The sequence below is a fragment of the Notolepis coatsorum genome (assembly GCF_963971535.1).
Source record: "Notolepis coatsorum genome assembly, chromosome: 14".
NCBI lineage: Eukaryota > Metazoa > Chordata > Actinopteri > Aulopiformes > Paralepididae > Notolepis > Notolepis coatsorum.
This window is the reverse complement of record NC_140178.1, coordinates 47717545-47730423: the sequence shown is the minus strand read 5'-3', so window position 1 is coordinate 47730423 and position 12879 is coordinate 47717545. Positions and strand designations below refer to the sequence as shown.

The 12879-nt window shown below is 45.8% G+C and overlaps 1 protein-coding gene across 1 annotated transcript in view; it reads right to left on the bottom strand.

Annotated features, from left to right (window-relative positions):
• The window catches only part of LOC311239764 (cytoplasmic dynein 1 heavy chain 1-like), a 218548-nt gene that overhangs the window by 87396 nt on the left and 118273 nt on the right, over positions 1-12879 (bottom strand). Inside the window, exons 36-40 of the mRNA XM_084328191.1 lie at positions 10184-10414; positions 5327-5467; positions 4552-4785; positions 2753-2959; positions 2032-2153 (exon numbers count right to left, since the gene is read on the bottom strand). Of these exons, the coding sequence (XP_084184317.1) occupies positions 2032-2153; positions 2753-2959; positions 4552-4785; positions 5327-5467; positions 10184-10414 (935 nt within the window). The remainder of the gene's footprint in view (positions 1-2031; positions 2154-2752; positions 2960-4551; positions 4786-5326; positions 5468-10183; positions 10415-12879) is intronic.

Sequence of the window (12879 nt, the reverse complement as noted above, 5' to 3'; positions counted from 1 at the left end):
TTTTAAACATTTTCATCTGAATTATTTTGCAAACCGATGCCTGCAGATCCTAGAACATGTCCAAAGTTGATAACAATATCACAAAAAAATTCATGTTACATTTATGTAATGGTATGTTTAGGCGTTTTTCCAAAAAGGAGTGAGAGGAGTCAACACTACCTGGGTCCCCTCTCCCCTCCCCCACTAATCTCTTGTCACATACTGTACACCACCCACACCCCTTCTCACACATACAGAAACAAACCCTCAACCCCCAGAGGAGCGACAACAAATTAGCACAACTTGTGCTCCGGAGAGAGAGGTGCACGTACATTCTCTTGCGTACGGTACGCTTTTACAGCTCCTCGGTCTCAGAAAATCAACTCAAGTAAGATGTCATTATTTTCTGAATTTCATTGGCTACACAAACGGTCAATAATTTTCAGCATCAGTGGCGATTTGTCCGGTCATTGAGAGGCTGACACTCATTGGCTGGTTTTATAACCAGAGATTGGATGCACGCGAAAGGCCAAGCAGTGTGTCAATCAAATGGCGGCCATTTTAGCTTTCAACCAATGTGTTGGTTGAGACACAATAACACAGCGTGATGCCGACAGATGGCTGTAAATGTGTTGCGACACCCAAAGTCGGGCCATCTGAATTTTAAGAGGTTAAATAAAAAGAAAATTATAATAATAATAATAAGTTCAACCAGTATTTTTGGGCCAGGTCCTTCCAACAACCCCCTCCAGAACAGAGCCATCTTATTTCACAGATGTGAATGCCATGTACTGTACCCAGGCATGCAGTGGTGGTCAAACGCGGTTAAACGCCGTTTAGGCTACGTCACTGAGGCAGAAGTGTGCGCATCCTATTATTATGCAAAGTATAGGTGATAAGTGCCGGCCGGGGTATACGGCGCGACGACACAAAAATGACTCGTCGCGCCGTATACCCCGGCCGGCACTTATCACCTAGACCAGGGGTCAGCAACCTTTACTATCAAAAGAGCCACTTTTCCCCCGTCCCACAAAATAAAATGCTCAGGGAGCCGCACAACCTATTTACCCTTAAAATGAAGATAACACAGTGTATAACGTTTTATATATCCCCAAGCATACCCCACATTTAGCATAAAACGCCTGATTTGCGATTTATTATACTTTATACTTATAGCACACAGTTTGTTGCATTAATGGAATTATAAAGCAACAAAAAGAAAATGTTTGACTTTTTAATTGCTGTTTTTACCTGTTTTTACCAAAGGAAAACCTCAAACTCGTATGAAGAGGAGAAAAAAATACTGGCTGTGTAGACCTATTTTTTAATAAAACACAGAAGAGGAGACAAAACACTGGTGTCTGTAGACCGACTTTGAAATAAAACCCTGAACTATTCAGGTATATTTGAGTCCTTCGCTTATTTGTGGAACATTTATAAAATAGAAAGTAGTCCACTTTGAAAAAAGAACACCATGTGTAGACCTACTTTGAAATAAAACACAGAAAAGGAGAAAAAACACTGGCATCTGTAGACCTACTTTGAAATAAAACCCTGAACTATGCAGCTCTATTAGAGTCCTTCCCTTACTTGTGGAAAATCTATAAAATAAAAATTGTTCGCAAATTTCGCACCACATATCAGGCATACAGGTAAGCCTTTTGTTGACTAAATATCTTAGTTGATGAAATATTTTTTCATTTCAGTGTCACAGTATGACATCGATCTCCAAAATAAGAAAAAAAAAGTAAAAAAAAAAAAAAAAAAAAAAAATTTGGCCAGGGAGCCGCAGCTGATTGGCTAAAGAGCCGCATGCGGCCTCGAGGCCGCAGGTTGCCGACCCCTGACCTAGACTGTGTGTGTGTGTGTGTGTGTGTGTGTGCGTGCGTGCGTGCGGAGTGTTGGGCGTGTTTTATGTGACAAAAGACCGCCCGTCTCGTCCCCAGCTCCGCCTCATGAAAGAGGAGAGAGACATGTATGCGCGTGCGCGGGAGCGCGCGTGCACGTGGCGTTTGGCCTTGGCCCATATTACGACTGCACCACTGACTGTACCTGTGTGTGAGGGGCTTTCTTCCAGGGTCAGTGGGAGGATTACAAGCTCCTACAAACTGGATCCTCTCCAGTTTGACCCAGGTCTGGTCCGAGGTCCGGTAGAACCCTCCGTGCTCCACCATCTACGCAGAACACACGGGTTTAGCGTAACATACAAGGGAGAGATTAGAAACCTTAGTTATGTTTTTTACTCTCAACTTCGTTTTGTTTTATTCGTCACATATAAGGTGCATGTACATTACAGTGAAACACTTGGTTCTGTATGAGTCTCCTGAGATTGCGCTTCATACAGTAAAAAAAAAAAAGTTAAAAGAATAAAGACCAAACACCATACAAAATGCTATGTTAATTCAAATGTTTGCTCTTTTATTACGGTCTATTTTAAAATCATAAACAAAGAGGCCTATTGGGATGTTAGATCCTAATGTGAAGAACTATGCAATTTAATCTTCTATTTTAATGCTAGTTTTATACTTATTATATGTCTGCACTTTATGCATTGCTCTTGCCAATTTTGTGCTCATTTTATTTGAAGCACTTTGAGCTGCAATTCTTATATGAAAGGTGCTATACAAATAAAGTTATTATTTTTATATACAATATACAAAACGAAAGTACAAAATGCAAAAATAGGGGAACATTTTATTCTAAAAAAAAAAATAAAAAAAAAAATAAAAAAAAAATCTAAAATGCATCCGTTGCTTCACACAGCAGGTCCTACCTGTCTGAGGAAGGAGATGACCCTCTGCGTGCCGTACTTGTCCATGTCCGGCAGGTTGATCTCGTCACAGAACAGCACCAGCCACTTGCCCAGCTGCACGGGGGCCAGCACCACACCGCTGGGCGTGCGACGGTACTCGCAGTAGTGGTCGAAGGTCTTCAGGAGCAGCTCCGGGGTGGTGGCGCTGGAGAAGTTCAGGCCCACAACCTGGGAGAGTGAGAGACCGTTCAAGTTTGGTTTTCTTTGTCACATATAAAAAGGTACATGTACATCACAGTGAAGGCTGGGTAGTGTAGAGGTCTAAGCACTAGTCTACCACCAGGCTGGGTAGTGTAGAGGTCTAAGCACTAGTCTACCACCAGGCTGGGTAGCGTAGAGGTCTAAGCACTGGTGCGGCTGGGTAGTGTAGAGGTCTAAGCACTAGTCTACCACCAGGCTGGGTAGCGTAGAGGTCTAAGCACTGGTGCGGCTGGGTAGTGTAGAGGTCTAAGCACTAGTCTACCACCAGGCTGGGTAGTGTAGAGGTCTAAGCACTAGTCTACCACCAGGCTGGGTAGTGTAGAGGTCTAAGCACTAGTCTACCACCAGGCTGGGTAGTGTAGAGGTCTAAGCACTAGTCTACCACCAGGCTGGGTAGTGTAGAGGTCTAAGCACTGGGGCGGCTGGGTAGCGTAGAGGTCTAAGCACTGGGGCGGCTGGGTAGCGTAGAGGTCTAAGCACTGGTGCGGCTGGGTAGCGTAGAGGTCTAAGCACTGGTGCGGCTGGGTAGCGTAGAGGTCTAAGCACTGGCGCGGCTGGGTAGCGTAGAGGTCTAAGCACTGGCGCGGCTGGGTAGTGTAGAGGTCTAAGCAGTAAGCACTCATCTACCACCAGGCTGGGTAGTGTAGAGGTCTAAACACTAGTCTACCACGAGGCTGGGTAGTGTAGAGGTCTAATCACTCATCTACCACCAGGCTGGGTAGTGTAGAGGTCTAAACACTATAGTCTACCACCAGGCTGGGTAGTGTAGAGGTCTAAACACTATAGTCTACCACCAGGCTGGGTAGTGTAGAGGTCTAAGCACTAGTCTACCACCAGGCTGGGTAGTGTAGAGGTCTAAACACTATAGTCTACCACCAGGCTGGGTAGTGTAGAGGTCTAAGCACTAGTCTACCACCAGGCTGGGTAGTGTAGAGGTCTAAGCACTAGTCTAGCACCAGGCTGGGTAGTGTAGAGGTCTAAGCACTAGTCTACCACCAGGCTGGGTAGTGTAGAGGTCTAAACACTAGTCTACCACCAGGCTGGGTAGTGTAGAGGTCTAAACACTAGTCTACCACCAGGCTGGGTAGTGTAGAGGTCTAAGCACTAGTCTACCACTAGGCTAGACGCGGGTCTCGGTTGGTCGTGGGTGGGAAGCCGGTGGGGTAAGAGTTCTAGTTGTTGCAATAGCGACTCATACTGATCAGTCAGGGCGCCTGTTGAGCAGAAATGAGATCTGGGGAAGATAGCCTGGACCTCTGTGCACGTTACTCTCTCAGTGAAACTCCTAGTCAAGTGAAAATAACACCCCAGACCAACAGAGGAGGCATATGGTAGTCTACACCCTCCCCAGACCGACAGAGGAGGCATGTGGTCATCTACACCCTCCCCAGACCGACAGAGGAGGCATGTGGTAGTCTACACCCTCCCCAGACCAACAGAGGAGGCATGTGGTAGTCTACACCCTCCCCAGACCAACAGTAGGGTAACGGCCAGGGGGAATTGGCATAAGGACTAAAATGGGGGATGGGAGAAAAAGATAAAAAGTCTAAATCTCTCACCTCCATATCAGGCAGGGCTCTAAGGGCGCAGAACAGGGTCATGGTCTTTCCGGAGCCTGGAGGTCCACACAGCACCAGGGGCTTGTGTTCAGCCAGCCAGGTGTACAGCAGGGCCTCGTGGCGGACGGTGTCCAGGGTGGGAACCACCACGTCTGGGGACGCCACCTTGTGAGTCTCCACCTCAATCTGGGGCACCTTGCCCTGCCAAGCCTGCCACTCGCCCGAGATGGACACCTGGGAGGGGGTGGGAAACAACATGTGTGAGCCCAGCGGTAAGAGTCTGGAAGACAGATCACGAGAACATTTATTAAATGTTTATTTTTACTCCATATTATCACAGTTTGAATGTTTAAGAACACAAGTATTTACTGTAACAGCTAGTATCTCTAAATAGTAAAAACCTATGTTTAAAAATGGCAGTTTGTGACACCTAGTACCCGACAGCCAAGGTGTTACAAATGCAGCCAAACTTTAGATTGGGTTTTCTGTTTTTCTCTTCACAGAGACTTGAGGTTTAACTAGATTCAAAAAAGCATATCTTCTTCAAATATTTTCAATGTATGACACATAATTTGAAAGCTTACATTCTGTACTTTCATAATCTGTAAAAACCTGAACAATTACAGAGGGAGACAGCTGGGCTCGGTCACATTTGAATTTGATCATTGAATGAGAGAATTGTTAATTTTTTTAAGAACAGAAGAAAAACTCTGGCAGGCCATGTCTAAATCTGCCATTACATTAGTATAGAATGTCAATCAATCTGCCTCTGTACCTCATAATCGATGATGGGCACGTTGGGGGCGGCAGGGAGAGGCACAGTGGTGATACGGCGGATGTACTCTCCGAGTTCCCCTCTGATCTTCAGCCGTCCGTCACCAGAGAAGGACCAGAGCACGGCATAGATCAGATATCTCTGTGGAGACAGTACGATTCAGTTCACAATTGACACAGTTGTTCCTTTAATTGTGTTATAATAGGCCAACATTAGTGGGCACAAATACTGCAAATTAAGAAAAATACTCTTGACTGGTACGTGTCATCACCCAATCCACTTTACATTTATGTGGTTTACCTGCATACAAAATTCCTTTATTGCCACACAACCAGGTTGGTGGTATTCTTGATCGGTACAGAGTGTAATAGCTCTACAATACATGAAACTGGAACATAGATACAAATAGATACATGATACGGCACAACATGACACAATAAATACATAAATACAGCACAGCACGACACAGCACAACATAAACACATGGAAGAATCTAGTCCATCAGGTCAGGAGCTTGGTTAGTGTAGGGGTGGGAGGGGGAGAGGGGGGCCAAGGGAGTTCAGGGTCCGAATGGCGGTTGGGAAGAAGCCGTCCTTGAAGCGGGTGGTTTTTGAAAAGATGGACTTGAAGCGCCTACCTGAGGGCAGGGGCTGAAACAGGAGACACCCTGGGTGTGAGGGGTCCTTAGCAATTTTTCTGGCGTGGGTGGTTGTGCATGTATCTCTAGCTGGTCACATGAGGTCAGCTGGTTTGCCTGTTACTGTTCCGCAACTGTAAGTTACTTCCGGGGTAGGCCTGATTGGCCCCGACAGGCACGTGACAGGCGCGGCCACGCCCCGCGGCAGCCTCAGGACGCGCAACTTTCTCTGCTGCGCGGCACGCTCCGCGGCAGCATTATGTAGCAGTAATACGCCCTTTTTCACTATCCAGAAATAGCTCAAAGCAGTAATACGCCCTTTTTCACTATCCAGAAATAGCTCAATTGGCAGTGCTGCATTGGTGTGGATCCTACCGTCCGTTGCTGGCAAGTTCGATTCCCTTCAATTTTTTTTTCTTTTCTTTTTAACGTGCATTCGTTCGCCGTTAAGTTTAGGCATGTTAACTTTAAGCATTGTTTCGGAGTTGGTTAAGGTTAGGCATTGTTTCGGAGTTGGTTATGGTTAGAAAGGTTAAGTTTAGGCATTAAGGTTAAGGTTAAGGTTAGGCATTGTTTCGGAGTTGGTTAAGGTTAGAAGGGTTAAGTTTAGGCGCTGTTAAGGAGCTGGTTAAGATTAGAGTTTGTCTTAGAGAATGGCAATATTCTTTCGGAGTTGGTTATGCCTTATGGTTAAGGTTAGGCATGGTTAAGGTTAAGGTTAAGGTTAGGCATAGTTTCGGAGTTGCTTAAGGTTAAAGGGTTAAGTTTAGGCGCTGTTAAGGAGCTGGTTAAGGTTAGAGTTTGTCTTAGAGAATGGCAATATTCTTTCGGAGTTGGTTATGCCTTATGGTTATGGTTAGGCATGGTTAAGGTTAAGGTTAGGCATAGTTTCAGAGTTGCTTAAGGTTAAAGGGTTAAGTTTAGGCGCTGTTAAGGAGCTGGTTAAGGTTAGAGTTTGTCTTAGAGAATGGCAATAGACAGCCTATTTCCGCGTTGCAGCGCGAGGCAATAGACAGCCTATTTCCGCGCGACAGCTCTCAGCAGCCTCGTTGCGCGTCCTGAGGCTGCCGCGGGGCGTGGCCGCGCCTGTCACGTGCCTGTCGGGGCCAATCAGGCCTACCCCGGAAGTAACTTACAGTTGCGGAACAGTAACGGGCAGCTGGTTTACCTGCATGCATCTCTAGCTGCAGGTAAATGACGACCAACCACCTCAAACTGAACCTAAGCAAAACAGAATTGCTCCACCTGCCGGCCAAATCCTCCCCCCTGACCGACCTCTCCATCACAGTTGAGAATGCAGCTGTGACCGCGTCCCCGACCGCCAAGAACCTTGGTGTTGTCCTCGACGACCAGTTGAACTTATCTGCTCACATCGCAGCGACAACCAGAACCTGCAGATTCCTCCTGAGCAACGTCAGAAGGATACGCCCCTTCCTGACAAAAGAAGCCACTCAACTCCTCGTCCAATCAACAGTCATCTCCCGCCTCGACTACTGCAACGCACTGCTAGCTGGCCTCCCGGCCACTGCCACCAAGCCTCTTCAACTCATTCAAAACGCAGCGGCCCGCCTGATCTCAAACCTACCGAAGTCGGCCCATGTCACCCCACTTCTTAGGGACCTGCACTGGCTCCCCATTGCTGCACGTATCCGCTTCAAGGCCCTCGACCTAGCATACCGTGCGGCAAAGGGAACCGCTCCCGCCTACCTCCGGTCAATGGTCTCTAACTACACACCCTCAAGACCCCTACGCTCTGCATCTTCTGGCCGCCTCAGACCTACTCCTATCCAAGCTACCGGAGGGTCATCAAAGAGAAGCCGCCTATTCTCAGTCCTTGCCCCACAATGGTGGAATGAACTACCCATCCCAGTTAGGACAGCCGAATCCCGTCCAATCTTTCGCCGTCGACTAAAGACTCACTTCTTCAACCATTATCTGAAATGATTTATAAAAATAAATAAATAAAATAAAATAAAAAAATCTAACCCTGACTAACCTTACTGTCATGCACTTGTCCTAATAAACTAACCTACACTGTAACACGCAACACTTGATGAACATTGTTACTCAGCTGATAGAGTTGTACCCTTCTTGCTGTCTTGTCGTACAGAACTTGTAAGTCACTTTGGATAAAAGCGTCAGCTAAATGACTAAATGTAAATGTAATGTAAATGTCTCATGAGGAGGTCAGCTGGTTTACCTGCATGTATCTCTAGCTGGTCTCATGAGGAGGTCAGCTGGTTTACCTGCATGTATCTCTAGCTGGTCTCATGAGGAGGTCAGCTGGTTTACCTGCATGTATCTCTAGCTGGTCTCATGAGGTCAGCTGGTTTACCTGCATGTCTCTCTAGCTGGTCTCATGAGGTCAGCTGGTTTACCTGCATGTCTCTCTAGCTGGTCTCATGAGGTCAGCTGGTTTACCTGCATGCATCTCTAGCTGGTCTCATGAGGAGGTCAGCTGGTTTACCTGCATGTATCTCTAGCTGGTCTCATGACGTCAGCTGGTTTACCTGCATGTATCTCTAGCTGGTCTCATGATGAGGTCAGCTGGTTTACCTGCATGTCTCTCTAGCTGGTCACATGAGGTCAGCTGGTTTACCTGCATGTCTCTCTAGCTGGTCTCACGAGGAGGTCAGCTGGTTTACCTGCATGTCTCTCTAGCTGGTCTCACGAGGAGGTCAGGTGGTTTACCTGCATGTCTCTCTAGCTGGTCTCACGAGGAGGTCAGCTGGTTTACCTGCATGTCTCTCTAGCTGGTCTCATGACGTCAGCTGGTTTACCTGCATGTATCTCTCTGGTCTCATGAGGAGGTCAGGTGGTTTACCTGCATGTATCTCTCTGGTCTCATGATGAAGTCAGCTGGTTTACCTGCATGTATCTCTAGCTGGTCTCATGATGAGGTCAGCTGGTTTACCTGCATGTATCTCTAGCTGGTCTCACGAGGAGGTCAGCTGGTTTACCTGCATGTATCTCTCTGGTCTCATGATGAGGTCAGCTGGTTTACCTGCATGTATCTCTCTGGTCTCATGAGGTCAGCTGGTTTACCTGCATGTATCTCTCTGGTCTCATGATGAGGTCAGCTGGTTTACCTGCATGTATCTCTCTGGTCTCATGAGGAGGTCAGCTGGTTTACCTGCATGTATCTCTCTGGTCTCATGACGAGGTCAGCTGGTTTAGCTGCATGCATCTCTCTGGTCTCATGAGGTCAGCTGGTTTAGCTGCATGCATCTCTCTGGTCTCATGAGGTCAGCTGGTTTACGTGCATGTATCTCTAGCTGGTCTCATGAGGAGGTCAGCTGGTTTACCTGCATGTATCTCTCTGGTCTCATGATGAGGTCAGGTGGTTTACCTGCATGTATCTCTCTGGTCTCATGATGAGGTCAGGTGGTTTACCTGCATGTATCTCTCTGGTCTCATGAGGTCAGCTGGTTTACCTGCATGTATCTCTCTGGTCTCACGAGGTCAGCTGGTTTACGTGCATGTATCTCTAGCTGGTCTCATGAGGAGGTCAGGAGGTTTACCTGCATGTCTCTCTAGCTGGTCTCATGAGGAGGTCAGGAGGTTTACCTGCATGTCTCTCTAGCTGGTCTCTAGGCATTAGAGCTGTCCCCGAAGCCTTTTTTTAGGATTGGAACTTCGGCAGGGTTTTTCTAACCATCGTTTTTAATCATATAAATATTTTTTCCGGTTCAGTACTGTCGAGTCTTGACTTCAGCGCATATTGCTGTGGTAAAAAATGGTTAGTAAAAGTAGTAGTATCTACTTACTGGAACCAGGAGTCTTCAATAACGTTTGGATGGTAATCCATTTTGTGAATGCATTTGTTGAAATAGCATCTTTGTTGGCAGACGGCTCCTGCCATCTTAACGTTGGCAAGCCAAATGTGCATAGCGCGACTAACGTGGATAGCAGTGATTAATTTCCTGATAATGTATGACGGTGACCCCTCCTCACACGACTCGTTGACTGTGTTGTGTCTGTGTGTTCGTGACTTTCAAATGATTGTAAGCACAACATAGTACTGTGATATTCTGATATATATCACATTCTGATATACATTTTGGTGTAAAATAAATAAATAACAAAAAAAAATGTAAAAGCAGAGGTTCGAACCCATTAATTAAGATTAGAGTGCCACTGCCAACGTAACGAACGAAGGTCCGAACCTTTGAACGTTTGGGCTCAGCCCTACTAGGCGTAAGGAGGTCAGGGTGGTTTACCTGCATGTATTTCTCCAGCTGGTCATTGGGCATGGGGAAGTCGGGGTGGTTGTTGTTGTAGAGAGCCACGTTGCGACAGGCCTGGTGCAGCATGGAGAACAGGGAGCCCGTGCATCGCAGCCGTGTGAAGTCCATGATGTGCTCCAACTTGGAGGCGTGCTCCAGGGCCTTGATCACTAGCCCTGTGGAGGTGAAGTAAGGCTGCAGGATGACCGCCGAGTCACGCTGGATCTGGGGGGGGGGGGGGGGACACACAGTGTTGTTTACACTAGTTATACTATATACTGCAATATATATGCACATACATATTGTTGAAAACTCTCCTTGGAGTGGCTTTAATAATAATCCTATGATTGATATCCTGATTATTTGTCTTGCTTTTTCTTTCTGTAATCTTGTTTCGATATAATATTGTCTCGTTTCTTATTTATAATTGTTTCATCTTTCCATCACTCTGCTGCTGAAACACTGGTCCATCACTCTGCTGCTGAAACACTGGTCCATCACTCTCACTATCTGCTGAAACACTGGTCCATCACTCTCACTCTCTGCTGCTGAAACACTGGTCCATCACTCTGCTGCTGAAACACTGGTCCATCACTATCACTCTGCTGAAACACTGGTCCATCACTATCACTCTCTGCTGAAACACTGGTCCATCACTATCACTCTCTGCTGAAACACTGGTCCATCACTCTCACTCTGCTGCTGAAACACTGGTCCATCAGGACCCTCTCTGGGCTCTACTGACTCCCATCAGGACCCTCTCTGGACTCTACTGACTCCCATCAGGCTCTGGACTCTACTGACTCCCATCAGGACCCTCTCTGGGCTCTACTGACTCCCATCAGGACCAGGCTCTGGACTCTACTGACTCCCATCAGGACCAGACAGGTCATTAGCTGCAGCCTCCCTCTGGAATGCCGAGCCACATCCAGACTGTACTTTAAAACAGCCCTCAAAACACACCTTTTGACTCTTGCTTTCGACCATTAACTGTTTTTTGTTTAGTTTTGTCTTTTGCTGCTTCCATTGTCAAGCGTCTTTGAGCACTGATAAAGCTCTATATAAATTGTATGTAGGGTTGGGTACCGTTCACATTTGAACCAATAACGGTAACGGGTACCAGTACCTGTGAATCGATACCGGTACCTTTTATCTGTACTTTAGTCTCTAAAAATGTAATCTACCTACCTCAGTTGTAAAAGAAAATTCCAAACTTCTAATTATCATTATTATTTATTTAGAACAATTTGTTAATATATATATAATATAGCAGCGAGTGTTCTGTCTGCATCTAGCTTTGTAAAGTGTAACACTTGCGACCGTTTTCGGCTTGTCATTGCCCCGACTGCTTTGTTGTTGAATCAAGTAAAATCCTAGGTAAGCGTGTATTGTGCGCATGAACGTTGACGTGAACGTGCGGCACACTTCATAGGTTTCGTGGTAAACGAAACGTTGACTTCATCGGACAGACTCTTTAGTACCGAAATGTGGCACCGGCAGATCTCACGTGAAGTGATTTGGTCGGTACCCTTAAACTCTGTTGTACCTTCCATTTGATGCAGGGGGGGTTGAAGTGTCCTAACCTTCATTGGTATCATCTGGCTGAACAATTGAGAACTGTAATGTTTTATTTTTCTAAGGGAAATCCTCCATCATGGATGGAAGTGGAAGCATACTCAGTGCAACTACCACTACATTTATACATGTATTCAGCTGAGCCAAAATACCTAAGAAAACATACACACCCCATAGTGCTTAACATGATCAATGTATGGTACGAGGTAAAGACATTTATGAAAATAACCAACTCCATGTCTCAATTCAGCCCAATTTGGGGAAACATCTGGATGCTGGATTCAAACTATGGACAAAAGAAGGAATAAGTAAAATATCTGACCTTTACAAAGAGGGGGTCTTGATGTCTTGTGAGGAACTATCAATAAAATACAGCATCCCAAGGAAGCACTTTTTTAAATACTTGCAATTGAGAAGTTTTATTTCCTCTATGCAAAACTACTCACTGGTTCCTACACCTTCATCTTTAGAAAAAATTATCATCAAGAACTGCAACAGCAAAGGCTTGATATCACTGTTCTATAACTGGCTTGTATCTGGTTCAGATGAGACGTCAATACCTAGACTGGAGGCATGGAGGCAGGACTTGGGAGAGGAGATCTCAAACGAGGACTGGAACAGAGCGTGCGAGGAGGCTCAGACACAAACAGCCAACACTAGCTTAAAACTACTTCAATACAAATGGCTGATGCGGACGTATATAACCCCTGTCAAACTGAATAAATATAACAGCAATACACCGGACAGTTGCTTTAAATGTACAGAGGCTCTGGGAACTTTTATACATATTTGGGAATGTGACAAAATCAAGAAGTTCTAGAGGTGGTGAATAAAATCAAAGATGTCTCTTCAGTGAATATCCCATTAGACTCCAAAATGATATTGCTACACCTATATCCAGTAAATCTCAACCTGAGAACCAAACAATACAAATTTATTGACTTTGCTATACTGCAGGCAAAAAGAACAATCGCTTTCAATTGGAAGAAATTTCACACACACCTACAAATCGGTGCTTGGATTAAGAACATGGCACAATGCATGTCAATGGAGAGAATAACATATCCTCAGGAACTAAATAGAGGTTTACGAGGGTATATGGAAACCAGGGGAGG